The sequence below is a fragment of the Epinephelus fuscoguttatus genome, linkage group LG8 (genome assembly GCF_011397635.1).
Source record: "Epinephelus fuscoguttatus linkage group LG8, E.fuscoguttatus.final_Chr_v1".
In the NCBI taxonomy this organism is placed as follows: domain Eukaryota; kingdom Metazoa; phylum Chordata; class Actinopteri; order Perciformes; family Serranidae; genus Epinephelus; species Epinephelus fuscoguttatus.
The window spans coordinates 17,049,310-17,073,233 of NC_064759.1; the positions used below are offsets into that span (position 1 = coordinate 17,049,310).

At 39.0% G+C, this 23,924-nt stretch overlaps 2 protein-coding genes across 2 annotated transcripts in view; both read right to left on the reverse strand.

Moving 5' to 3' along the window:
• Positions 1-3,353: 3,353 nt before the first annotated feature.
• LOC125893470 (carcinoembryonic antigen-related cell adhesion molecule 16-like) lies at positions 3,354-13,686 on the reverse strand. Its single transcript, XM_049584175.1, has 7 exons — positions 13,632-13,686; positions 7,799-7,867; positions 7,329-7,649; positions 5,735-6,010; positions 3,666-3,914; positions 3,486-3,572; positions 3,354-3,387 (listed from the first exon to the last, which is right to left on the reverse strand). The coding sequence occupies exons 1-6, from the start codon at positions 13,684-13,686 to the stop codon at positions 3,499-3,501; spliced, it is 1,044 nt and encodes a 347-aa protein (XP_049440132.1). The 3' UTR covers positions 3,354-3,387; positions 3,486-3,498.
• A 1,803-nt stretch (positions 13,687-15,489) lies between these two features.
• Positions 15,490-23,924, reverse strand: part of LOC125892539 (hemicentin-1-like) — a 41,550-nt gene continuing 33,115 nt past the window's right edge. The window contains exons 13-20 of the mRNA XM_049582520.1: positions 23,092-23,367; positions 22,498-22,764; positions 22,111-22,395; positions 18,630-18,884; positions 18,416-18,536; positions 16,225-16,256; positions 16,010-16,090; positions 15,490-15,895 (exon numbers count right to left, since the gene is read on the reverse strand). Of these exons, the coding sequence (XP_049438477.1) occupies positions 15,891-15,895; positions 16,010-16,090; positions 16,225-16,256; positions 18,416-18,536; positions 18,630-18,884; positions 22,111-22,395; positions 22,498-22,764; positions 23,092-23,367 (1,322 nt within the window). The 3' untranslated portion in view covers positions 15,490-15,890. The remainder of the gene's footprint in view (positions 15,896-16,009; positions 16,091-16,224; positions 16,257-18,415; positions 18,537-18,629; positions 18,885-22,110; positions 22,396-22,497; positions 22,765-23,091; positions 23,368-23,924) is intronic.

Sequence of the window (23,924 nt, forward strand, 5' to 3'; positions counted from 1 at the left end):
CTCGACTCTGTAACAGCCACAGGAACTGCACTGGAAGATTTAAGTCTGCGAACTGGCTCATATGGGGTTCAGCATTTGTGCTTTATGGCTGCGGGCCAGGTCCAGACGAGCTTAAAGGTGATTTGTAAAGTCTTAAAATCAATTCTAAAACGAACAGGAAGTCAATGTGGAGTAGCCAGGACCGGGGTGATGTGATGTCATCTGTTAAAACCAGTGAGAGGCCTTCCTGCCGGACTCTGAGCTGTAGTCGGAGCGACAGAGTGACATTTGGTTGACGCCAGAAAGGAGGGAATTAAGACAGTTCTTGAATGCAGGACGCAGGACTGGACAACTTTTTGATATGTGGTTGGAAGCTTAGATCGGAATCAGATAATACTCCCACAGCTTTGGCAGCAGGCTTCAGATTAGCAGACGAGGGATCAAGGTCACTCTCAGTGGGGCTGATAGGTTTTGGTGGAGTGAACAAAATACCTGCTGTCAATAGTTCTTTAAGTTGCGGCAAAATATTTGACAAAGACATGTTGAGGGGATAAAAAAGCATTTTGTTCAGTTTAACCCTCCACTGGAAACAATAGAAAGCAACTTTTCTTGCTTTAGTTGTCAATCTTGTGAAGACTTAATTTACGGGGCTGTGGCTCAGAAAGCAGAGCAGGTCGTCCACTTATCCAAAGATCAGGAGTTTGATCCTCAGCTCCTCCAGTCCACATGTCTAAGTATTCCTGAGCAAGATACTGAACCCCAAATCGCTCCCAATGGCTGTTCCATCGGTTTGAGTGTGTTTAAAAACTGAGTAACAGGTGGCACCTGGTAGCCTCGGCCATCAGCTTATGAATGAGTGTAGAACGGTGCTATATAAGTGCAGGTCCATTTACCATTTGATTTAGTATTTTATGTTACATTAGGCATTCAGTTTATGTGATATAAAACTCACCACTGGTAAATTGTGATGAAATAGAGACCCAACACCATGACTAAAGTGATGGCAACAACGTCTCCCTGGAGACACACACAGGACATTTTCATTTGAACATCAAATATTCAGTCCGCTATGATCATCAGTCCCCGCCATCTTCTCTCATTCTGTTTGAGAACTGTTGTTTGACTGTGCAGCCACATAAACCACCACCTTTGTTTTAATTCCAGTGACTGATCAGTAATGTGTTGTGCAATATCTGATGTCCTCTTTAATTCTGTGAACTTTGTCCAGATATCACCACCTCATGTACTCAGTCTGTCGGTCAAAGGTCCAGCCCGCCTCGCTCGACAGTTTCGTTTAAGATGCTGGATGATAACAGCGTGAGAAAACAAAAGAGCACAAAGCAGAGCACTGCATTAATTTTATAGCCTCGCACCAGCAACCTTGTGTCACGTCTCCTGATAGAAGCTGCATCTCAGAGGAGTGATGTATGATTATCTCCACCAATCAGAGACCCTGGCTAAATTAGCCCCAGGTGTCTGCCAAGGTAATCAGGTCAGGGATGCAAAGCTTCGCCTGTTTCAGTTGGTCGAACTCAGCTTGTTGCCTGCATGTAAATTACTGGTTTTACTGTGCAAGACAGGAATAACAACTGCGACTGGCATAGCTCTGCATCGTCAGTTACATTCTTCAAGGTCAAAGCACACACAGTTTTCTCATAGTGGTGCACTGAACACTGTGAATGTGTTGGTACACTATTAATAGCTAGAAGGGCTGCAGATGCAGTTCTGTAGGTCGTAGGTTGCATTTCAACATGGGGAGGGGGGGGGGGGGTTGATTGGTGGGTGGACATGAAACAGAGGGTTCAGGAGAAATATCTCAGTCTCAAACACTTTGAATTTTTATACAACAATTAGTGTCTTTTTTTGTCAGTTTATGCCTTTAATGTCTTTAATTTGATCTAAATAAAAGTACTCTGCTATTGCAATGTTTTTATTGGGAGGACAAATGGATATGTTCTAAATATTGACGGGAACATGTCCCCTGCATCCTCCCTGAAATCTACACCTATGCATCAATGAGTAGATGCACGCTTCCTCCTGTGCAGTGATATGGTTGGTGGGTGTTGAAAGACAATAGTTCCTACATGAAAATGCTCACAACAAGGTCTGTGGATTATCTTGCGTAACCACATCATAATTTCTGTAAAGAGACATTGCTGTTGAGTTGTATTTTCTTTTTTTGACGCGTTGAGCTCCACAAGCTGAGTGCCATCTAGTTTCATTATATTCAAGAGAAGGCAGACATCTCTATGGCCGATATCTCCAACACTCACACCAAAACAATCTAGGCTGAGAAGCAGCACTCTATGTAAGAGGAAAATATGTATTTTTTGATTTGTCGCTTTCATACTTTTTCCGTCACTGATGATCCGTGTAACACTCGACACCACAGCTTCATTCACAGGACTGGAGATGAGATGTGTAGGCTGCAGTTGACAGGATCAGTTACCCAAATAATTCTGTTAAAAAGACTCCATAAAAGAAGGAAAAAAGCAGAATTTCTTAATTAAAAGGCAGTAAATTTATTCCATGCTGTAAACAGGAACATTATTTTGCCACAAACTAGACTGGATATTTGTCTCATCTTGTAAATCTACCCCGCCATTTTTCAGCCACATTATCACAGTACCTGCAAATTTAATATTTTTATTCACAGATAATTTTGAATAATACAAGTTGCACTATGTACAGTTAGACATACCAGGAAAAAACTGAATGACATGGAACAATCATGCTTATATATTATCACCCACATAATTTTAAATACACAAACCCTGATGTAATTATATCAAACTCCATCAAGAGTTGCTCATTCAGTCTGATTGTTTGATGAATCAGGAGAGGTGTGGTCTGTGGAAACTCTTCAGTGTGTCATACGCAGTGACTGGGTCAGGGTTAGGATCACAAGGTTTGTAGCTGTGAAGCAACACTGCTGAACTTTTTGTCACCCAGAAAGGGGAATTTCACACAACAGCTTCCATGTATATATATATAAACCTAAAAAAAAGGTCTAAGTATAAAAAAAGTATTTCTAAAAATATGTTTGCTGCCTGTAAAAAAAAGTGTTCATTTTCTTCTATAACAAAAGTTTCATTAACTGTAACCCTCTGTGTGTTTTTATATAAAACAGGTGAATATTTCTTCAGTATAAATGAATATGTAAAAAGCATTTATGTTATTATTATTTGTGAAACCACATGTGAACACGCGGGTGTTTATTTGCACTCATACATGTCCAAAAGAGTATTTCATTAACATGAAAGAGAAATCTTTTTTCCAGGGTGAGAGTTTCCTCTTGAGCTTGAGCACCAAAGTCTCTTCAGTCAAAATAACTTTTCCTGTGCAGCAAATTTGTATTGATTTTAATCAAGGTCCTCTGTCATAAGCAAACACATCGGAAGGAAGAATCTGAAAAAAATAAAATATATGCTATGTAAGTTAACATGACAGTAAGATAGATTACAGGTGTTTAAATATGACAGATAGATCATGAATATTAATCTCACCTGCCTCTTCATGTCACAGTAACCCTCTCAGAGTCAGCGCACTGATCAGCAGCAGTGAAAACGACCAGCCGGGAGCAGTGCAGGATGCTTCATGACAACAACAAACAACAGTTATCACCCCTTGAAAATTGGCATCTGGGATTAACATGTAAGTAACTCTGACGCAAAGTGCAACCTCACCTCTCAGATTCAGAACTGTGGAGTTTTCCAGCATGGTCACCATGTTTCTGGCAGTGCAGGTGTAATTGCCAATGCTCTCTGTCCCCAGCCTCTCTATGACAAACATGGAGGTGTTAACATGTGTCTCATTGCTGTTGAACGTCCAGCTGAAGTTTGCTGGAGGGACAGAGTCCGCTGTGCACTGCAGGGTGACTCTGCGGCCGGGTGCTGCTGCTGATGGTCCAATAATTGATATGTTATGTGGTCCAACTGAAAGAAAAGAAGTACAGGAAGTATTCAGATCCTTTGCTTAAGTCCACATACACCACACATAGGAATACCACACTGTGAATGCATCCCATCACAAGTAAATTCATCAGGAAAATGTACTTAAAGTATTAAAAGTGAAAGAAAAATGTCCCCTGTGACCATTATATTATTATATATTATATCATAAGAATAATTACTCATGCAGTAATGTAAAAGCAGGATTATAATGTTATTTTAAGGCAACTTATAATCATTTTCATTATTGATTAATCTGCTGATTAGTTTCTCGATTTATCCATTTTTAGTTCATATTAAAATTTATAAAATCATAAAAAATGCTCATCACATCACTCAAAGCTAAAAGCAACACATTCACATGCTTTTTTTTTATTCAATCATTAGTACACAATTTAAAACTATTACAGATAAATTAGAAATATTAAAATAATTTCAAGGAAAAGCAACATATACGCTGTAATCTTAAAATGTTTGGCTTTCTTGCATTAAAAATAACTACAGAATTATCAAAATAATTGCCAAATTTTCTGTCACTCAGTTGTTCCAGCTACACTCCTCATATGTTTTGTATGGAAACATCGTTACTGATAAAGTAACTGGTTACTAAAGCTGTCAGATAAATGCAGTGAATTAAAAGTACAGAATTTCCCTCTCACTTGAAGTGTTTTCAGAATAAATATTAAAGTAGAAGTACCTCAAATTTGTACTTAAAAGCAGCTACTAGGAGTTTTAAGTCGGTTATGAGAAAGTGTCAATTTAATACTAATACCTTTATATGACCTACTGTATGTGAGCAATCAAGAGAGTAACAATGAGAACAGTATCTGTTTCTATAAAGTTGTTCTTAATGCCTTTTTCCCCCATCTAAAGGGTTTTTTGGGGAGTTTTTCTTTATCTGTTGTGAGGGTTCAAGGGCAGAGGGATGAAATTGTGATGTGTGATATTGCGCTTTATGAATAAAATTGACTTGAATTGAACTGAATGTCTGCCCCTGAGTCAGATTCCCTAGCAAGTCAGTCAAGACAATGAAGCTCATTGAAACACTACCACTTTTGTCCACAGGAGGCCGCCAAAATCAACACAAAATAATTTCCAAGTTGCTTTAAAGCTCCAGTTGGTCTCTTTTATGAAAATGACTTTATGTCGTAATTGCTGAAACTGTCACTATATTCTGAAAGACATACATAAAGCAGTCTGTGGAATACATCATGTCCCTCCTCTTCTTCCTAACGCATCTAATGGCTTTTGCTTGAATCTACTGCAGAGCTGTCAGTCATGGTTCATGACCTGCACTCAAACTGGCAGCATGTCCAAAACATGGCTGGATCACAAACATTCTCATTTTACAGCTAAACAGTACACTAAAATATGTTTCTGAAAACATCCCGATGCAATAACATAGTCTTGATTCATATTTGATCAGTGCTTTCTAGTTTAACAGTTTGACAGCAATTCTTGAGCAGTGACTGACCGCTGCGTTAGACTCCTCAGTTCTGATTGGTTGTTTTCATCTGTCTTATTTAGTCTTTATATGTATATCTATATATACATCAGTGCAGTGCTTAGCTCCTATCTGTACTTACTTAAATGTACGTAGTTACATTCCACCACTGACTATGCTGCATTAGAGCTGTAAACTTCAGACCTGTCCCTAAAAAACTACAATAACTGATAAGAATTAAGAGCTAATACCCAAATATTTCAACAAATACACTCAGTTTTCATCTTGACATGAGTCTTTATTGTCTATTTCTTTCTAGAAATAGTCACTGGGAGCCGACTGTACAGTGAGCAGTACTCACAGTTGACAGTGAGATCGTGGGTCGCGGTCATGGTGCTGACTGGGTTGCTGAGTCGACACTGGTAGGTGCCGTGGTTGGAGCTGTGAACAGGCTGCATGAAGACCGTCCTGTTGTCCATGGAGAAGCTGACTCTGTCATTCGGATAAAGCGGACGGCCATCCTTCGTCCACACTCTGGTGCTGATGGAGCCGGAGGCCTCGCAGCTCAGGTTGGTGGAGCTTCTGTCTTCTATCAAGATGGCTGCAGGGCTGCGGATGGTGGCTCCGGTTATTAGTGCTGGCACAACATAAAGAGAGTCAGTACAAAGAAATTGGTTAAAAAAGTTAGTTATTTTATTTAATTATTCACAAATAATTCACCCATTCAAGCTATTTCAAGGTTGTAAGTCTAACAGATGGGGGAAAAATTGTGTTGTTTATTTTCAGTTGTATTATAATATTCGTCTTATAGCAACTTTACAGTTCTAAAATTTCAAACTATTCTATTTAATATTTTACCAAATATTTCTTTTTCTCAAACTTGTAATTTTCAAACATGTCTTAAAGATCCAGTGTGTAGGATTTACAGGAATATATCGGCAGAAATTAATTATAATATAATAAGTGTCTTTTTTAGTGTGTAATTGGCCGAAATTAAGAATTTTTGTGTTTTAGTTAACTTAAAATGACCTGTTTATATCTACAGTAGCCCTGAAAGGACAAACAACAAATACTATGCAAGTATTTTGCGTCCGCCGCTGTAGTTAGCAGCCCCTCTGCAACAAGCAGCACTGCAAAACTGCTTTATTCAATATTTTTACACAGTTAAAGTCCAGTTTTTTTCTGTAAAACCTCCTCCACATCTGGATCTCAAGTTATCAGAGGAAAAGGGTGAACACACATTAGCAGGTGCTGGGCTAGCAACCCATCTACAATGAGCCAAACAGCGTAGGAGAAACACTGATTTGTAACATGGAACTGCTTCATTCAGTGTTTTTACTGGTTTTAATAAACTGGTCTGTCTGTTTTGGAGGAGAGGAGACCTCTGCGGATAATTAAACTCCTGTTAAAAAAACCTTCTGAACAATAAACAAAAATATAATCAGGAGGAGTTTCAGCAGGTTCCAATCTGCAATCCTCACTGCTAGATTCCACTAAATCCTACACACTGCTCATTTTAGAGTGGTGACACTGCATTGTGTCAGTGAACATGACAAATAAAACCTATGACTCCTTGAATCCTAGCAGGAACTTTTGTGCATATTCCCCAGCGATATCAAACTATGAACTCAAAAACTGCTCAGTTTTAAATAAAAGACATGTAATGCAATGTCATGTTGAAAGAAAATTAATTAAAGAAAATTAATGCAGGATTACTGCATTGGATTGAATTATATTAATATAGTATCCACCACAGAGACATCCACATAACAGATCTGAAGATATAAATTGAAATTAAGATTTCTGTACTAAAACACTGAACATCTATTAATCTTTTTATAAAAAAAAAAAAATCAGAGACAGCCCTTATTTTTAGAGGGATCGTCACCCTTTTCAAATGACATTAAGATATTTTCTTCTCAGTTATTGAAAAACCACTGCAACATTAAACCCACCATACACATCCAGTCTGGTCCTCCCCTGTTTCTGCAGCCCTCCGTCTGGTATGATGGTGACGGTGTACTCCCCGCTGTCCTCGGGCAGCAGGTTCCTGAGCTCCAGGGACCCCGTGGCTCGGTCCAGTGTGATCCTGTTGGCATGCCCGGGCTCGATGATATCAGTGCTGGTGGAGGTGATGATGTTCACCCCTTTGAAGCTCCAGCTGACTGAGAGGAATGGACTCGCAGGAGGTCTGAGGGTGGTGGTGAACTTCACTGTGCCTGCCACAGCTCCGCTCAGGGGTCCTGGAGGTAAGATACCCTCACCTGCACACATAGCTATTTATACAAAATAGAAAATTAAGAGCAGCTCTGTCATATCTTTGACCTTAATGGTGAGAAACATAATACATTTTGGTGGTAATACAGCAAACTAAATTCATGATGTAGCAGATTTCCCATCAACACATCATCTGGATTTAATCTACCTGATAAAACAAGCACCAAACAAGCAGCCGTCCCGAGCATCCTGTTGTCCACGCTGAAACGTGTCCTCTCTGAAATAAAAAAATAACAGAGAGTCAGTGGTGCTCCTGCTCTTTTATCGTTCCACACCCACAGCATCACAGGACCAACTCCAGCCCCCCACTCAGTGATGAAAAGCACAAACACTGTTTACTATCACTGTGTAAATACACCAAGATGCCTGAGGGTATGTGTTCAGTCAGGAGCTACCTACGGAGGTGGGTCGATGGACTGAGTTGTTTTTTGCAGAGATGTCCTTTGATCAGACAAATAGCGCTCAGCAGGGTTTAAATCTGTGTCCTGACTTTGTTTTTATCTGTGTCAAAAGAAGAAGAATCAACAGCCACTAAACACCTCATCAGATCTTATATCTATACGCTAAACCTTGACATGATCTTGGTTATTGCACATCTTTAAATAGGTTTGTAACCTTTACTGTGGAACACAATAAAGTGATGAGCAGCATTGGAAAAACACAAATATTTTTAATGTGACACTACTTTAGCCTCAAAAAGAAGAACATGTTGGAAAAAGTGGTCAAGTTGTGCTGCAAGATCACTGATCCATCCAGACGTCCCTCTCCCCAGCAACGCTCTCCAGCTCCTCCTGGGGGACCCCAAGGTGTTCCCAGGCCAGATGAGATATGTTATCCCTCCAGCTTGTTCTGGGTCTGCCACAGGGCCTCCTACCAGTGGGACGTGCCTGAAACACCTCCAGCGGGAGGCGCCCAGGACGCATCTTGATCCAAACCACCTCAACTGGCCCCTTTCAACGCAAAGAAGCAGCAGCTCTACTCCTCATCCTATCTCTAAAGCTGAGCCCATCCACCCAATGGAGGAAGCTCATTTTAGCTGCTTATATCCACAATCTCATTCTTTCCATCACTACCCAGAGTTCATGACCATAGGTGAGGGTTGGGACGTAGATGGACTAGTTTACAAAAACCACCAATCCATCTCACGCTCCATTCTACCCTCACTCGTGAACAAGATGAGAGACAGATCACTGGTGTCACTCAAATGAAGTTGATTATAATTAATATCTCTTCAAACTTTAAATCAGCTGTGAAGATAAAAACATCCCAGAGCAGTGCAGCATTGCAGAGCGTTGCATCAGTCTGTTTGTCAGCTAGATATCTATAAATGATCCAAACTCTGCATTAGGACTCGAGCATTGACATTTTATAAGCGGGCCAAACCAGAATTTATAAAACAGGCATGAAAACACCATATTTTGACCTTCTTCACACTTTGGGCACATACTGTTTTGCTTTTTGGTAGATAATCAGAATTCAACCGCCACTTAAGTTCCTCAGTTTATGAGACAACTAGAATATAAATGCATTAGACCGTACTGAATGCATATGAGTGTGCAGCAGAGGCCTGAGTCATGGTGGTGGAGGCGTGTTGTGCATCACTTTTATGACCTCTTCAGTGAGTGCTTTGGGGTCTCTTACAGGGCGATGTTTGAGGAGCAGCAGTGAGGCGTAGCATTCCTGGGGGAGGTGGATCAAAGACGTCCAGATACTTAGCCTCCTTCAGACAACTTAACAAACACGTCTGTGACTTCAATGTCTACAGATAGACTGAATTTTAAATTGGAGGGAAAAAATGAGGGTGGGGGTGGGGTTAATTCATATTGTGTCTCTCATTGTAAACAAATACTGTGACCTGACCATCAAACCAGCTGAAACAATGGGGTTTTCCCAACGTGTCACATGTGTCTATAATTCCTGACATGTGAATGTGCACAACAGGAGGTCAAACATCAGTCAGGGATGTGTCACACAGATGGGTCATTCCTGTTACACAACAACATTCCTGTCCCCATGAACTAATTCCTCATGTTTTCTGTAAATGTGTCTCGTTTATAACAAATAACTTAAAGGGACAGTTCGATCCCCCAAATCAAAGGCACGAATTTTCCCCTCATCTTTAGTGCTGTTTATCACTGTAGATTTGTAGTTTTGGTGTGAGTAGCTAAGTGTTCATAAGTGCTATATCATAGGCAACTGGACTTCCTTGCAAGGAAGTCCAGTTGCCTATGATATAGACTGAGAATCTTCACCAACTGGCTGAGTTTTGGATGGTGGAACTAGATGGTACTCAGCTTGTGGTGTTCAAAGCATCAAAAGAATTCATTTGATAAATTCAACAGGAATGTCTCTTTATCAGAAATCATGACCTGGTCACGCAAGACAATCCACAGACCTTGTTTTTAGCCATTTCATGTAGTAAATATATGTACAGTTTATTATAAAACAAGAAAAGAAAATAATGACGGAGATGGGTTTGCATTTCTAGGGCATATACAGTAGCCTATAGCCAATGCCACTATTTTTATCTAGCTAGCTGTGACAGACATAGAAAAGAGAGTGAAAGAAACTGACTCAACACCACTATATCCTGTTAAAACAATACTCATAACTTGGATTCCTTTTAATGACAAACCCTTTTGAGTCATTTAATCTGAGGACCCTTGTGGACTAAAGGAATATGAAAAATTTACAGGGTAGTCGAGGAATAGACGCATAATTTGACGCAGCCAACACGCCCTCCACAATATTCATTGCCTTATAGAAGCTCAGTTTTAGTAAGTTTTCCAACTTTTGCCAAGAGGGAACTTTAGATATTGGTCCCTAGATTATGTTCACTGAGTTTCATGCAGATCGGTCTCTTCCTAGGAAGAGATTGATTTGAAGTGTTTTTCAAAAAATTCAAAATGGCGGAAAATTTATAAACTGGAAGTTATGGGTTCTTGAGGCAAATTTGTTCCTCGTGAGGAGAGGCATCTCTGTGCAAAGTTTCATGTCTCTACGACATACGGGGCATGAGATATGCCCATTCAAAGTTTGCAATTTCAATTGGTTGCTATAGCGCCCCCCTTTGGCCAATTGATGTAATATTGCTTCATTCGCATCCTCCCATGACCCTCTACCACTGTGCCAAATTTCACATGGATTGACCAAGTCAGTGAGGAGAAAAACGTGGAACAGACACACAGACACACACACACACAGACAGAGTTTTTGTCATTATGTAGTAAGATATTACCATTCCTATATAACGCAAAAATATCAAAAATCAATTTAAAAAATAAGTTTTTAGGCTGAAATGTTGCTGCACAACAGAAATGACCCAGATACGATGTGACCTGTCAGTAACAATGTGCTTTTGTAAAGTGGCACTCGCAGTGTAAATATAATGTTGCTCAACCTCTGTTGTCACACTGTCTGCTGGGAGTGATGGAGCTGATGGAGCTCATTCGGTGCAGAGTGATTGATAAGAGAACATGTCTTTCATATAGAAAAGTGTTTTCTCAAGGTTTTTATTCACACAATGAAGTGGTGTTTATATTTGCAACCCCAAGTTGTTAGCAGGTCAACCAAAGGCTTTACATTTTTGTCTTTTGGTTTGTTGTTTGAAAACAGAAAAAAAAGAATAATGTGCTCAGTTTACAAAAAAATCTGAATCTTATCTAATCTAAAAGTAATTTCTTGACACAGACAAATGATTTACTAATGCTTTATTATAACACAGTGTCCTTACATTCAGTCAAAACGGAACCAAACGTACCACTGAGTTTTACAAAGCTGAATTTCACCACCATACTGTAGTTTCACACAGTCACTGGAGTTTCATGTGATACAGACGCATTCTTAACATCAGAAGTCACGCTACACCTCTAAGTTTTTATGGGGTCTGAATGGATTCTTTGGCTGTCTCCCAAGTACGTAAAGTTTCTGTAATGTAAATGTAAAACCACACTTTTACAGACAGACACAGTTTATATTCAAACTTTTTTTAAGCAATGTAGTTCACCTGAAAAAAAGGCACTCCTTTTCACCTTATACAGCCGTTTCTGAGTAAATAAAATTTTAAAAGATACTAAATTTCATATCGTTCTTGGTATAGAAAGCAATTCAATGCATCTACACATTTTGCTGAAATTAAAGTTCTTACAAGAGATTAAGTTTTCTTACACACAAAGGGGAATTTTATTCCTTATTTTGGTCTGCTTGTTATTGTATTTAAAATCCAACCAAAGGTCCAAAACTCTACTCATTTTTATCAAGGGTGATATATGACAAAGAAAAGCAGCAAAAAAATCACATTTAAATCATCATCATCAGATATTCTTGTGTCGATAAACTGATTGATTAATTAACTACACACACACTCTTTCTCATAATGACTTATTTAATGTCCCAGAAACACAGTGAAGACTCACAGTGTCCTTTATATGAATGGGATGACAAATGAGGCTCAAAAACAAAATCCAATGTCTAAAACTAAAAGACAGTTTGAACTTCAGTCCTCATTGGTACAGGAAAGAGTAAAGCTTAATTTGGAGATTCCAGAGGAAGTATATGTAACATTTTTAGGAGTGAATGTGAATTGAATTGTTTGTCTGATTTTCCTAAAAGGTTAAAGCCGTCTAAAAAGTCTCAGCTTTTAGATCTTTCAACCAGGTTGACCTGTGACCTCTGCAGAGTGTAGCAACTGCCAGTTCTTATCTGTTAATTGTTGAATGAGTTAATATTTTACCGCAGAGAAGAGCCATTGTTTTTCATCTCAGTTAATCTTCAGTATATATGTAATGATGTCGCCTGACTGACATGAACCAAGTCAGACATTATTAGAGTAACATTATTGTTACAGCCCAGTTGGCAGGATAAAATGTTGGGATTGTACATTTGTGCAAACCATTGGTATGTTACATCTGTCCAGATTAGATGTATACTAGTTTCTCATCAGGAGGAGGTGCATTACGTCGTATCCTGTTGTGTTTGTAGCGATCAAACTGGGTATTTTAAGCTAAAAATAAGTTTTTCCGAGCCCTAACCAAGTGGTTTTGGGGCCTAGACCTAACCACACATTAACACAGTGTTATCATAACATAAAATTGAAGCATAAAAAAAAAATCAAAGAATCAACATATTGACTACATATGAAACTACAAATGTAACATATCTGTGGCTTGCAGGAATGTACAATACCAACATTTGTCCTGGCACTTGGGTTGATTGTTAAAAACTCTGAGTCAAAGTGTTGTTCTGTATAGACTTTAGTGTCTGGAGTTGGAATATCCAGAGTGATAGAATAAAAATCTGACCTTTCATGACATTTCATTTCATTTAGAAATGAAGTTCTGGATGACACCTTAAACTTGTGATTGCTGCTAGATGGTGTGTTGTATTTAATAACCAGTGACTGATGTAGAAACCTGTAGAGGGCAACAGTGTGTGTTTGTCTGCTTCTGCTTTTCCTTGCAGTCAGATGAGAGATTATCAAAAGTTCTTCTTTTCTTAAAGCTCAGATAAATTGTCTTTGTTATTTCATATCTCCTGTTTGTGGTTGGTGTAAAGGCAAAAATACAAAGATGGAATGCAGAGTCAATGGTGCTGAAATGTAAAAATTTACGTCGCAACAAAACCATTAGTAGACACTTCTATGAGCCTCCTGCACAAAGACATCATCGCCAAGGGGGACGGAGGGATCACATCATCCCCAACCTCCCCTCAAATGTCTGACCAAAGATTTCAGCTTTGCTCCTGCACCTATAGGTCACATGAGGTCACCACCAATTAGGGTTGATCTAGGTAATTGTAGAGATTACATGCAGTACAAGCCCAGCTTGTGTAATGTGTGACTGCAGCCTGATTGTGTGCAGTGTTAAGTGCCTGACAAACGTGTTCTTCCGCTGTCCTTGTTCTGGTCCAAACCTTGTGACCAGATTAATGATTTGCACGTTAAAGAGTAATAGCCTAAAATAATAAAAATGATAAGATCCAACCTGACAACAGCTCCATGACATCCTTTGTGTTGGACCAGTCCAGCTCGATACACATGTACACATCTGTTTAAGGGTCAAATACGCAACTGAATGCTGTCAGTCATAAATAACAGACAAAGTCCATTTATTTCTACAACAGGTGCCATAAAATATTTATTATAGACATAAATTATGAACCAAGAAACATTGCTCTATAGAGCCCAGTAATAATAATTAACAAGGCCGATGGTGTGATGATTTTCCATCTGACTCTACGTGAAGCACTGAGTTTTTATTTAGTATGAATTCATAAACCTTCAGTTAACATTTCGGGGATATCAACATGTTTCGACTATACAAGTGTTCATCAGGATATGACAGTGATATGATAAGACTTGTGTAGTCGAAACGTGTTGATATCCCCGTTTTATTAAAGGATTTTTACACTACCCCAGAATGCCTCAGACTCTTAGTTTGGACTACCTTTTGTTACATCTTGATATCTCTGTTTACAAATAGGACAGTCCTTTCTCTTTTTTATACATTATTTTTTTTTCCTTGGCCACGAAGAACACCTGTGTGGTTTTTTGATTCCTTTTATTCTGACCCAGGGCAGCACTTACTTTTTTCTTTTGTTTAACAAGACTAAATTCATATTTGAGAAAAGGGAAGTTCAGTTACACTACCTCAGTATGTTTTATGGTTAATGTGGTACTGGAATTATAAAATGAGAATGAGGAGACCAGACAGTTTATTTTCTTTACTTTGAGCCTTTCCCAGTTAATACTGGGTAGAAGTCACCAGTTTACTTATTAAAACACACAGACAAACACTTAAATGATATATAACAACTTACATCTGTTTTCAAATTAATCAACAAACAGAAATTTTTACTCAAGATATTGTATTTTTCATTAGTGTCACTGGAAAAAGCATCAAGAGGGCAAAAAGTGAAGTGTCAAGATCAAATTTTAGTGCAGTTTGAATTGCATGTGTACTCATTATCTGAATAGAATAGGTAAGTATTTAGTACTTTTCAAAACCCACATTACAAATTGCACCATATTTAAATATTTAAACTAACCACAAACACAATTGTTAAAGACAAAGAACAAATTGGGGGCAAAGAAACGGCAATAAAATGCAGCTGAAAGTCAGGTCATGACATGGTTTACAGTGCTCACAGAAAGATAAATATTACGAGATATATAGTGGAGAGCATATATTTATTAAATAAAAACCATATTTAAGATGATAAACAGCATCTGTTTCAATATCAGCTTAGCATATCTATCTGTTCTCACCTGTGATTGCTGTATCAGCTTCAAAGATAAGATAAGCTGTGTGGATTCATTGAAATAAAAAGTTTATGACCCCTTTAGGAAATTTGGCATCATTGCTATATTGCACTCAGCTGTATGTGTCACTATCATGTTAAGTCATTCATTTTTCATTATCGCTTATCCGGTTAGGGGTTGTGGAGGTGCTGGAGCCTATCCCAGCTGACAATGGGCGAGAGGCAGGGTACGCCCTGAACAGGTCACCAGACTATCACAGGGCTGACACATAGAGACAGACAACCATTCACACTCACATTCACACCTACGGACAATATAGAGTCACCAATTAACCTGCATGTCTTTGGAGTGTGGGAGGAAGCTGGACTACCCGGAGAAAACCCACACTGACACAGGGAGAACATGCAGACTCTACACACAAGGGCTCCCTCACCCTGGGTTTGAATCAGCAACCCTCTTGCTGTGAGGCGAGAGTGCTAACCACTGTGCCAATGTGCCGCCCATTCACTATCATGTTTATGGTGATAAAACTTTTCTTTTTTTGTTGTATTCAGAGGCAGTGACACAGGAGGCACTGGGGATTCAGATGACATCTTTATTGAATATACACATATTTACACAACATGTCTTGAATGATAAAAGACACTGAACTTTATTTTATTTTACTGTACTACTACTACTACTTTTATTTTACTACTACTATATTACTTTAAATGAATAAATACTTTTAATAATTTTTTCCTTTTGTAATTTCTTACATATATTCAGAATAAGTGTTCATCTCAAACTAATTCTTGCAAACCATCAGATATGATCAGAAAATCAGGTTACACAAAAAGTTGCAATGCAGCTGTGCATCAAACTCAGCACAATGAAGTGTAATCTGAAGGAGGCAGAAAATGGTTGGGTTGAATAAATAAATACAAAAACAATAACACTGCCGTCTTCTTACAGTATGTGTGTTTGTGTTTCCTAATTTTGTTCATGCTGCAGGAGGAAAAAATAACAAATGGTTAGAAAAATACAAAACTGTGAACTCAAGGCAAACACACGGGCGCTCTCTCTTCAAAATCAAATTTAATTTGATCACATTCAACTCACCGTCAAAGGAAGTCAAGCCATTCTGTGCTGTCACTGAGATCTTATACACGTCTGAACGTCTGTTCCTCATGCTCAGAGATTCTGAGGAGTCAAAGTGCAGTTTAAATAAATTCATTAGGTCACTTCATTACGTCAGTTTTATCACTGAGAAATGAGTCTTTCCATCGTCCTACATGGTAACTTAAGAAAAGAACTTGGATTAGATGAATACTAACCTTGTCGATGTGCTGGATAGTCGCTGCTGTTTCTGAAAAAATAAAAAGGAAGGAGTTGTTAAAATATGGCCACATGTTACACATAATTCAAACTTGAACCAGCTTTAAACTCAAATTTCCACAGAAAGTCAATGTGTTATATTTGGGTAGAACTCTATAACGAGGCTGTGTCAACTGCAGTGAGAAAAATATTCATCAATGTCAACTGGAGTCTCATGTGAATTATGTGTGTGACCAAAAAAATAGGCACCCCTGTGTACAGTAAGTCAATCCAATACAAAACATGATATTTTATTATTAATTGGTGCTGCCATTGTGTCAGAGGTTTTATTTTAATTCAAAACTGATCTCTGAGGCTGTCGTTTGTGGCGTTGTGGTGTTGTGGCGTGGCGGTGTATCCAATATGTTGCTCCTCCATATAAATTCCACATTTTTAGAGACACATTTCAGTATAATGTAGTTCAATGTAAAACCATCACAAGCTACAGCCTCAAATTATTATACATTTAAGTCAACACATAAATAATAACCTCTGCGATCTCAGTATTTACTGTAAGGTTACTGCATTGTATTACTTTGTGAATCAGTTTTTCTCGCTCATCTTCAAAACAGAGATCATGAACAGCATTTCATAAACCATTTAACCATCTATTCATTAGGTTATTATCATAAAGAAAGTAACTATTGTTTCAGTTAAGTATTTTCTAATAAATTATTGCATTTATTCAAGATGTTAGGTAATACAGCCAAGTGCATGTGGTCTCACTTTATGGACAATTATGTCATCCTGTGCATATGTACAATTCAAGATAACACACTTGTAGCCTTTGTCAGTGGTGAAAGAACTATTAAGATCTTTTACTCAAGTAAAAGTAGCCATACCACAGTATAAAAATACTCCATTAAATGTAAAAGTCCTGCATTTATATTGTTACTCAAGTAAAAGTAAATAAGTATCAATCATCAGAATGTACTTTAAGTATCAAAAAATCAAAGTATTTATTAGGCAAACCCGGTCGCTTGAAGACAATGCTGACATTGTATGTTTCTGCAAACCACAAATGTGTTACTCTTGCATGTTGCACATGTGTCAGATCAGAGTGTCTTAAGTAACGTAGTATGTGAGCTGACTTGGTGGATGGTGTTACACCTTGGCGAGGCACCTGCCAAGCTGCAGACCACTGTTAAAGACCAACAAAAGACAAAACCATGTGCTGTGTCTCCAGAGGCTCCAAATGCAAGTGTTCTGGAGCAACCTGTCATGAGTTTCCATCAGTACTATGTTTTCACAGAGACATCGCTGTGCTTCCAGTGTACTCCCAAAAGTGGGTATTTTAAGCCAAAACATTGATCGTTTCGTAACCGCGATCATGTGGTATTTGTGCCTAAATTTAACCACACATTAACCCTTTTGAAATATTAACTTTCACTGTATCCTCTACAGCAGTGGCTCCCAACTGGTCCAGCCACGAGTCTGGATTTCTCCTTGGTCATCAGTTCAAGGTCCACTCAGTCTATTATACTGAGTGTCATAACTGCATTTGGCCATGTCATTGAGCTAGTTTGCTGTCCATTATTACACACTCTACAGCAGGAAACAGCACTTTAAAATAAAAGCTTTGTACCGGAAATTCCATTCACTTCAAAATAAAGTGTGTTTTTTACAAACTTTTGCGACATGTTTTCGAGTCCCTTGCGGTCCATTCAGAATGGACCTGCAACCCACCAGTTGGGAACCACTGCTATACATTATGACGTCTAAAAGTAATAATCTGTGGTTTGCAGAAACGTGCAATGCCAACATTTTTTTCTGATGGTTGGGTTGTGGAGTATTATGTATTACTGAATCATTATTATTGATGCATTTATGTAAGCAGCATTTTAATGTTGTCATAGTAGAACTGATTTTAACTCGTTAATATACTATTATGTCATTTTAAGAATGAATAACATTTTTTGAACTGATCATATGTTTTACATGTTAAATCTTGACATAAAAAACTATCACTGTCAGATAAATGTAGTGGAGTAAAGAGTACAATATTTAAGACATCAGAAAATGGAAATACTCAAGTCAAGTACCTCCAGGCTGTACTTAGGTACAGTACTAAAGTAAATGTACCTATTACATTCCACCACTGGCCACTAAGGAGCTTTTTTCAGCAGAACTCATGATCTGTTTTATGCTTACCTGTTCCTCCTTATCATGCCATACACAATTGTTCCACCAACTACAGCAATAAGAAGAAAGCATCCAGCTGTTATGATGGTAGCTCTCCCGGCAGCAGTTGAGCAGTCACAGTCTAAGAAATCTGAAGGAAAAAAAACACCCAAGAGGATCCTTAATGCATTTCTCCAAAACACACATAGATATACAGTTTTTCTTTTTTTTTTTTGTCACATACCTACAACAGTTAACTTGTGGCTCACTGATTGATTCAGCCCTGTAACAGCGTTCACAGCAGTGCAGGTGAACGTCCCCCCGTCAAAGGGTCTGATGGATTTTATGACGAACGCAGCCTCACGGACACTGGTTGGCCTCCCGTTGTAAAGCCAGATGAACGTTGGTGATGGTACAGACATCGTGGAGCAGTAAAGCATTGTAAAATCGTTAACACGCACTGAACTGGGTCCTGTGATAGCCATGTTGTCAGGTCCATCTGTAACACAACCAATCAGATTGTTTTAAGTTATTGCAGTCTGTGCAGTGTCTGTATTATTGTAGAGGCTTTTGATGGTTCCATCATACTTATTTTGTGTGTTTTATTTTTTGCTTTCGGTCTTCAGGATTAAACCCATTGTTACAAAGCTCATACTGTTGTGGGCCAGTGCTGATAATGAACAATTTGCTGAGAACAGCTGTACGTATACGGGACTGTGAATCACATTTAGAAGTAGGTAAAGTAAAAGTAGCAACAGCCCTGTGCAGACATACTCTAAGTAAAAGTCTTGCAATTAAAATTGTACTTGTTAAAAGTGCTCACTGTGCAGAATGTCCCATTTCAGAATGATATATTTAAAGGTTATTCTTTAGGGCTTTTGCCTTTATTCTAGGACACGATGCACGCTTTAGTAGTTGAGCAAGATGTCGCCTCCAGAATGATATAGTTTATATACAGTAACTGGATCATAATCATCATTGATAAATTAATGTCTTCATCACTTCAATATTGCATCTGGTAAAGGAGGAGCTCAATTTAACCAAGCTTGTGAATGTACCCCTGGGGATCAAAAAGGTCTTATCTTCATAAATTACCATTCATTTGTTTATTTTATATATATATATATATATATATATATATATATATATATATAAATATTCTTTTTTTCCCCCCACAAATACAACATGCTAATGTTTTTAGCACAAGCCTATGGCATTTTACATTGTAGAAATTAGCCTAGCCGCTAGCCTACCTCTACTATGAGGCCAGGAACATGTAACAAATGTAACGTTTCAGAATTTGGGTCACTTACAACTCACAGAGTTCACCGACCAAACAACTGTCTTATACGAAACACGTTTTCCAAACACATATCACATGCTAACGTTATTACAAGCTTATGGCATTTGTTGTGTACACTAGCCAAGCGATTACGAGCATGCGCGGTGGCAGGGGGCGCTCGAGCTCCTCCAAAAAGGTCGAGCGCACCAATTTCCTTTATTTTTCAGATTTTTCAGATTACATTTTTTTTTAAATCAATCGTTTGTTTGGAAGTGAATACAACAAAATTTATTCACATTTAAAAAAGAAATGATTGTATTAATTTCACGCAAAGCCGCCCCGTGATCCCGTCTTGTGATTGGTTGCTCAACGATCACGTGCCAGAGACGTTTGTTGAAGTTCGGCTGTCAAAGCTCGCAAACAAACATGTTGTGTGGTCTGTAATGGATGGGTTGTTGTTCCGTGAGTACAAACAAGCGTGGAAAGTTGACTGTGATGCAGAAAAACGCCACAACACGATAACGATAAAGTGTGGGATGAAGTTCAACTGGCGAAGCGCCATATTGAAAGAGAAACGGGATTACTGTTAACGCCGTATCAGGACCACAGACTGAACGGGGCTTCTGACCGGTGAGTACATCTTTGTTTAAACTGACTAACGTTAGCTGTTTTGTTGTTTGGACAATGTGTGTATCGTGTCATTGTCAATGTGTGTACCAGCTCCTGTTTTCCTTTTGCATTATTGATGATAATAAGCCATGTGGGCTGTTAGTTCAGTTGGACCCGGAGGGGTCACAGATTTCGGTGTTACACGTGTTTTGCAGTGTGTTTTGTTGTCAGTGGTGGTTCATAATGGTGGTTGTCAAATGGAAATGGTTGTTTTTATGCTGGCTACAACTTCAGGCATTCATAGTACACAGGTAGAATTGGTGACGGTGATAATGATTTGAGTTTTGTGTTTAATTTTGTTATCTCTGACGCATTTTTCAATATTTTGCTTCTGACTGTAGTAGATTTCTGTGCATGGCTGAACAGTTTTGTATTGTTGTAGTGCTGTATTAGGTATAAATAAAGTCTTCAGATCACTGAAGCACGCATATAAGACCCTCATTTTATGTCCGTGTGGTTAAAGCACACTTTACACTCATAATTTGTTACCCTTAGATCAGGTTGTAGGTGCATTGCAATGAGCACTGAGTCTAGTTATTTGGTCTATGAAGATAATGTGTGACTGATAATTGATGACATTGCTATTAATAATAGGTCTACAATAGTGACCTCTAGAAATGAGGGACAAACACTTATGTCTACATATAAACTAAACCACAATGTCGTGATATGACACTAGGTTTTGTCTTAGATTTTACATATAAAATCATAGGTGTTGTCTTTTCCTGTTTTAAAAGCTGCATTACAGTAAAGTGATGTGGTTTTCTGAACTTACCAGAGTGTTCTAGCTGTTCTATTATTTGTCTTTCCTCACTTAGTCATTATATCTACATTAGTAGTGATTATTTGTCAAAAAGCCCATTGTACGAATATTTATTTCAAAGCACCTATCAACCCTATCAATCCTACAATACCATGGCAATATTGATATCAAGGTATTTGGTCAAAAATGTTGTGATATTTGAATATGTCGCATTGCACCACTATGTTTCCACAGCAGCCCAGAACAGCCAAATCACACACTGGCCTCAGATTGGGGCCGTTTGTGTTTTCCCATCGGCCACCGTAGCTAGCAGCCTCTCCATGATGAGTTGTGTGAGAAAACACTGATTTTTCCAACTTGAAACTGCTTTATTCAGTGTGTTTATCGGTTTAAATCACTTTTTCCCCACTCAAAGGCAGTTTGTGGAGATATGAGTTGCAAGGGGGATAACTGAACAGTCGTTCTGATTAGAGCTGACCTGATCAGATCGATGGATAAATCCTGTAATGAACAGGATCCTAAGTTAAAGAAAAAAGTTGAGCACACATTAGCAGTTGTTGGCCTAGCGACCTGTCTACGCCGAGCTGACCAAGGTCAGAGAAACACTAATTTGTGCCTTGGAATTGCTATACTTGGTGTTTTTAGCAGTTTTAATCACCTGCTCTGTTTGTTTTGGAGAGGGAGAGATGTCTCTGGATAACTCAGCTCATAGTAAAACCCTCCTAAACAACAACATTGAAGGAATTTTAACTGGGAGTTCACGCTTGGCACACGGAAGAAGTTTCAGCTGTTTGATATCTGCAGTCCTCACCAATAGATGCCACTAAATCCTACACACTGTTCTTTAAGTCTGAGGGTTTCAGCCTGTAGGGTTGTGAGCATCAGATCCATAGATGTGGTTTAGATCTGTTAATGCCACTGAGCCAGCTGGGGTCTCTATGGAACCTGAAAGTAATTGCCATCTTAACTCAGGGAAGGTGTGTAGCACAAGTCCCTTTGTCACATACTCACGTTGGATGAAAAGATTCACCGGCTGGGTGATTTCACTGCTGACACCATTCGACACGTTGCAACTGAATGGTCCCTGGTCGTAGCGGGTCACTCTAGTTAGAGTGAGAGTGGCGCCTCCATCAGTGAGCTGAACTCTGTCACTTTTTGTAACCTTGGAGCTGCCGTTCAGCCAGAGGAAAGAGGGGTAGGATCCAGAGGCGGAGCAGGACAAACGGACAGAGCTGTTGAACTCAAACAGGCCCAAGTGTGAGTTGTTTGAAGTCACCATCACATTGGAGATTGGTGCTGTGGATAAAAAATAAAAAGAGGATAGCAGAAAGCCACATTTTCAAAATGTAAACCCATTGCTCTGTGACCGTATAAATTACTGAATGTATTCAAACTTACTCCGTACAGAGATGGCTGCAGGCTTAGATTTTTCATATCTCAGAGTTTTGCTGTTATAGGCCTGACAGCTGTAGCGTCCACTGTGATTCATCTGACTGTTCATCAGTCTGAACTCTGGTCCAGTATCATACAGCAGGCTTCCATTCAGAAACCACATAAATTGGGCAGCAGGTCTGGAGTCAGCTGAGCATGTCATGTTTATGTTTGACCCTACCTTAAAGTATTTTTGTGGCGGAGACAGCTTCAAATTAATATTTTCTGGGCCATCTGTGGAAAAAGACAAAACAATATCGTCACCAATAAAAGAACATTAGCGTGAGACAAGCTGCAGATTGCATCCAGCTTGGCTCAGTGTGAAAGGGTCATTACTGTTAAGGATGCCGTTCAAACACTGAGCTGCATCATTAAACTAAGCACAGCTTTCATTTTCTCACTATCAGCCAAACTGCAACAATCAAACAGCAAGGTGCACAATAAGTAATTTAAACCAAACCACTCCTGACATGATGGCTGTAATAATCATGAATCAAGCAGTGAATTTCAAGGTCTGTGTAGCATTTGCATGCAGATGCTGTAACATCAAAGAGGACTCACAGCTGATGTTGAGTGTCACTGGATCGCTGGTGTAATTGCTGAAATTATTGAACACATGGCAGAAGAATGGTCCCTGGTCGTAGCGTGTGACATTAATTATCGTGAGAGTGGAGTTTCCATCAGTGAGCAGAACCCTGTCGCTGGCTGTAACCTCAGAGCTGTCGTTCAGCCAGAGGAAGGTGGGGAAAGATCCAGAGGTCAAGCAGGACATAGAGACTGAGCTCAGCTCTAACAACTCTGTGGCGTTGGGAGTCACTACAACATTGGAGATTTGAGCTATGGGTAGAAAAAGGCAAAAAAAGTAAGGAGTCATCAATTGTTGAATAAAAATATTACACAAATCAATTGCTCTGACTTCTACAGTATTTCCTGTTTTGCAAGCAAAACAACCATTAAAATTGCATTACATTCAGCAAAGGATATCACACTCTGTACTAATTCTTCATCAAACAACACAACTAAGAACCTCTTAGGAATTATCTACTCAGTCATCAGAAAAAACATTGGTAGATCCAGTTTCACTAAATTTCACTAGCTGGATATTTCTTGCCTGAGCCTCTCTGAAAAGACTTTGCCAGTGAATTCTGCCTCTGTGTCAGGGGTCTGGATGCCGAGGCATTTTCCTTTTTCGCTCAGCCATCACTGCAATTATGTGTCGGATTTCAGGGTGTGCTGTGTGTGCGTTCCCAATGCATACACAAGCTGGACAATCAGCTAAGTCTCTGTAAAAAAACAAATGCTTTCATGGCAATGTCCCTGCTGAAAAAGCAGCGATGTCTTGTTAAAATACACCCACATTAGTTGCCTTAAAGGCGCTGTATGTAAGAATGTGG